General features: G+C 47.2%; 1 protein-coding gene across 1 annotated transcript in view; it reads left to right on the forward strand.

The window, feature by feature from the left end:
• TOR1B (torsin family 1, member B (torsin B)) overlaps positions 1 to 5,083 on the forward strand; it is a 10,276-nt gene that overhangs the window by 4,530 nt on the left and 663 nt on the right. The window contains exons 3-4 of the mRNA XM_015411714.1: positions 315 to 490; positions 3,989 to 4,116. Coding sequence (XP_015267200.1) covers positions 315 to 490; positions 3,989 to 4,116 — 304 coding nt within the window. The remainder of the gene's footprint in view (positions 1 to 314; positions 491 to 3,988; positions 4,117 to 5,083) is intronic.

Genomic DNA, 5,083 nt, shown 5'->3' on the forward strand with positions numbered 1-5,083 from the left:
TGCAATCTCTTCTTCTTCTTCATTTACCTCACAGGGTGTCTGTTGTGGGGAGGGGAAGGGAAAGGAGTTTGTAAGCCGCTCTGAGACACCTTTGGGTAGTGAAGGGCGGGGTATAAATCCAATCTCTTCTTCTTCTTCATTTACCTCACAGGGTGTCTGTTGTGGGGAGGGGAAGGGAAAGGAGATTGTAGGCCGCTCTGAGACACCTTTGGGTAGTGAAGGGCTGGGGATAAATCCAATCTCCTCTTTTCTTCTTCTTTGGTGTGAAGCAGCTGCAACCTCCACCTTGACTGTTTGGTCCCTTTCTGATCCAGGACCAGCTGCAGAAGTGGATCCGGGGTAACGTGACCGCTTGTGCAAAGTCCGTGTTCATATTTGACGAAATGGATAAGCTTCACCCGGGGCTGATTGATGCCATTAAGCCGTTCCTCGACTACTACGAGCAGATTGACGGGGTGTCCTATCGAAGAGCCATCTTTATTTTCCTCAGGTGAGTGGTCTCTCCAGTCTGGCTGGAGTCCCTCCAGCTGCATGTGAACGTGTGCAGGGTTGCCACTTTCGGGAAAGTCACGGAAATTGGTCTAAAGTCAGGGAAATTGTGATTAAAATCTATTCAAGCAGTGGATTTTTGACCTGCTGGTGCATGATCTGTTCTTGTGGCAACTGGAATAGAGAAGCCGCAGAATACAAGTACAACTTAATCATGCCCTTTCCCAGCCATTTTAGACAGAACGCTTATATAATTTTTAGTGTGCCTTTGAAACAATAACAAAAATATTATCTCATGTGTTAGCATTCAGAGTTTACTTGAATTGAAATTTGTATCTTGGTGTAATTTTTGGTGCAGTTGCCAAACAGATGTTGTGGCAGTTAATGCTGAAAGAAGCTGATATTAAATCTCTGGCAAATATTTTTGCAGTTGAGACTTGTGTAGTTGTTGGGTGGAACCTTACCTTGCAGTAATGCAATACAGCCAGTGTTCCCTCTAAGCTGAGTTAGTGTGAGCTAGCACACAGACACATTCTTGTCTTAGCTCAGGGAGGATGGCTCCAGAAGAGCAAACTAATTTATGCAGCGGCCAAATCGCTCGCTCACAACTTTCGTGCCAGTAGCTCACCAAGTAGAATCTTTGCTCACAAGACTCCACAGCTTGGAGGGAGCATTGACCTATTCATTTTTTAACTTCTTGTTATATTTGAATGGTGGTCAGGGAAATTGACAAATGTTGGTCAGGGAAAGTCATGGAAATGAAAAATAAAATTTTAGTGGCAACCCTGGTGTGTGATTCAAGGGAGTGGGGGACGTGTACTTGCCCCGTTTCATTCCAGCAAAAGAATCCTCATCTCCGGGATCAGGCTTAGTGGGAAACGAGAGTCATGTAAGTCAGGTGTGCACAGCGCTGATTGGCTGGTGCTTGTGATGTCGTGAAGCAGCTCTTCAACTTTAAAAAATTGTTGTGTGCTTTTTAAATAAAGCAAAAAGAACAAACATTAGTTGAATAAATCTACAAGCAACGCATTAAGTAAAGGCTGACTGTCACTCTGCAACACGGGGCAAGGGAAGGCAAGGTGTCCTGCTCCTTCTATCACATGCTTGTTGTGCTCCTCCTTCAAGGAGCTCAGGGTAGATCTCTATTCTTCCACTTTGCCCCACCCACCAGCAGTGGTGTAGCTGAGGCACCTAGTGAGCTCCACGGCTGAGGGGAGATGTGAAGCTCCAAGAACATGGATCTCCTGAGGTCTAGTCCAACAGGCTATATTCCTCTGCTCCCCTGGTATCTCATTCACCTCACACGTTCAATCATCTGCCAAATCCGACCACTTTTGTTTTTGTAACCTCTGTCACTGTTGCCCTCGTCTCTGACTTGACGCAACTAAACCTCAACTTCCTGTTATTTTTTGCCCTGAACACCACAACACTCTTTTCATTGGCCTCCCAGTCCTCTCTCAAACCATTTTCCACCATCTCGGAACCTTTACCTTGCCTGGTCTATCCTGCTCGTTGTTGTGGTGCTCCCCTTTCTGTACCGTGTGAAGGCTGGTGTCGTGGTTAAGTGTGCGGACTCTAATCTGGGAGAACCGAGTTTGATTCCCCACTCCTCCACTTGGACCTGGCTGGATGACCTTGGGCAAGCCATAGCTCTGACAAGAGCTGTTCTTGAAAAAGAGCAGTTCTCAAAAGAGCTCTCTCAGCCCCGCCTGCCTCACATGGTGTCTGTTGTGGGGAGGGGAAGGGAAAGGAGTTTGTAAGCTGCTCTGAGACTCCTTTGGGTAGTGAAGGGCCATGGGGTATGAATCCAATCTCCTCCTCTTCTTCTTTCTCCTCCCATTCTGTTTCAGACATCTTCTACAGATTTTGCAAAATGTCCTTTCTGTTCCTGGAAAAAGTACAGAGGAGGGCGACCAGGATGATGAGGGGGTTGGAGCACTTTCCCTAGGAGGAAAGGCTAAAGTGTTTGGGACTTTTCAGTTTAGAAAAGAGATGACTAAGGAGGGACATGAGAGATGTTTTATAAAATTATGCATGGGGTACAGGGAGTTGACACACAGAAATGTTTCTCCCTCTCCCAAAACTTAAGGGCATCCAATGGCGCTGATGGGCAGCAGGTTCAGGACAGACAAAAGGAAATACTACTTTGCACAGATCAGAGACCACAGAAATAACTAGGCTGATTAAAACATGTGTAAAGAAACTGGATACTAATAGTATATCTGTCAGGGCCCGTAGGGTATGTTCGGCATCTTATTTGGGTATACCCTTCCCAATGCAACTGCCAAAATATTTTTATTGTTTGACAGTACCGAAGCTCAGAAGAGCTTTTACTCTGGCAAGAATGGAAAGTGGATATTTAAAAGTGCTCTATATTCAAATCGAACATGTAGATGCTCACATGATAAAACTGTAACAATTGAACATATGATTATGGAATGTCCTGTATTTAATGAGCTGAGGGCTAGATTAATTACTCTTTTACTCAGAAATGAGGAAATGCCCACGGAGGCATCTGACAGTATGAAGACACAGGTGATGTGGTTACTATCGGATATGAATGATTTTGTTACTCTCTGGCAAAATGTATGAGGGCAATAATTGACCAACAGAAGACTAAAGGCATTATCTTATTTTATAATTTTATTTTCTGCTCAAGGCTATTGCTATATGAGGAGTACTAGATGGACAGACAGGTAGCTAGGTACTCTACACAGAGAGTGATTAAAATGTGGAATTAGCTGCCAGAGGATGTAGTGATGTCCAGTGTTCCCTCTAAGCTGTGGAGTCTTGTGAGCAAAAAATTCTACTTTGTAAGCTACTGGCATTAAAGTTGTGAGCGAGCGATTTGGCTAATGCATAGATCAGTTTGCTCTGGAGCCATCCTTCCTGAGCGAAGACAAGAATGTGTGAGCTGGAGGCTACAAAACTGTGAGCTAGCTCACACTAACTCAGCTTAGAGGGAACACTGGATGGCCACAGGAATAAACAGCTTTAAAAGGGGATTAGGTAGATTCATGGAGACTAAGTCTATCAATGGCTTCTAGCCATGGTGACTGAGGGGCACCTCCACACTCAGAGGCACTAAGCCGCTGAATCCCAGAGCCAGGAGGCAACATCAGAGGAAGGCTTCAGCCTCTGTGCCCTGCTTGTTTGTCCTGCAGGGGAACTGGTTGGCCCCTGTGTGAGACAGGATGCTGGACTAGATGGACCATTAGTCTGATCCAGCAGGGCTCTTCTGATGTTCCTCTGACAGACCCATTCAGCCCAGCCTCCAGATCCTCACTCCCCTGGTAGCTCTGACTGGAAACAAAGTTCAGTCTCAGTGAAGCTAATGAGAGGGACCAGATAAGAAGGAAGCTAGGGGTCCGTGGAGAGCCTGACCTGTTCTGAGCTGCTTGAAGGAAGACCGGGATAAGCTTGTGATCAAAAAAAGCAGGCTCAAGACCATCCTGAGGAAGTGCACCCACTGATGCTTTGCTTTTCTGTTTTGGGGCAGCAACGCGGGGGGCGACCTCATCACCAAAGTGGCCTTGGACTTCTGGAGGAGTGGCCAGGCCAGGGAAGAGATCCAGCTGAAAGACCTGGAGCCCGTGCTCTCCGTTGGCGTCTTCAACAATAAGAACAGTGAGTGGTGTTCCCCCCCTTCCCCCGCGAAGAAGCAGATTCCGTGTCCTAGAAGTGGTGGAAGGGGTTAAAAGGTGGAGGGCAGAGTCTTCCTCGCCCTTCTGCATCTCTGGTTGGCTGGGAGCTAAACAGCAGCTGCGCCGGGCGTCTGTCTGGTAGAGGCCAAGCCGGCCGTTGCCTTAAGCCAGGTTTTTATGTTATTTTAATTTTACTTTATTGATATCCCACCTCTCTCCCCAGTGTGTTGCAAACCATTCTTCTGGCTCCCTCTGCGAAACAGAGTGGTCCCCGAGAATATAGGATGCAGCCATCGTTGGGGTGGGCGAGCAGAATTTCGGCCTTGGTACCCGATTAGCCCTGTTCTCAAGTCCCAGTCGTGGTATTTGCTCCTCCAAATGGTATTGAGGAATTTTATTTAGTACATTTTTTATTCTTCCCGGGAACTCCGGGTGATGTGCAGTGTTCTCCCCGCCTCCGTTTTATCCTCAGAACCACCCCCCTGTGAGGTAGGTGAGGCTGCAGGAGAGGGCCTGGTCCAGGGTCACTCAGGAAACTTCATGGCTGCGGAAGGATCTGAACCTGGGACTCCCGCGAGATCCTAGTCTGACGCCCTAGTAACGATATCAGAGTTATTTATTTATTTCATTAATTCGTTTATGGACCCCCTTTCTTCCGAATGGGGACCTCAGAGTGGCTGACATCAGTCTCCTCTCCTCCATTTTATCTTCGCAACAACCCTGTGAGGCAGGTTAGGCTGAGGGAGTGTGACTGGCCCAAGGTCACCCAGCCAGCCTCCACGGCACGAGTGGGGATTCGAACCTGGATCTCCCAGATACTAGTCTGATGCTCTTAACCACTACACCATACTGGCTTTCTAGTTACTTTCAGCGCTGTATTTCAGGGAGGAGAGTAGTATTTTCTGAAATGTCTGGCTCTTCGCAGTGCAGACTAAACCTCAGTCCAGTAG

This window comes from Gekko japonicus, unplaced genomic scaffold (assembly GCF_001447785.1).
Source record: "Gekko japonicus isolate JY-2015 unplaced genomic scaffold, Gekko_japonicus_V1.1 scaffold463, whole genome shotgun sequence".
Classification (NCBI taxonomy): domain Eukaryota; kingdom Metazoa; phylum Chordata; class Lepidosauria; order Squamata; family Gekkonidae; genus Gekko; species Gekko japonicus.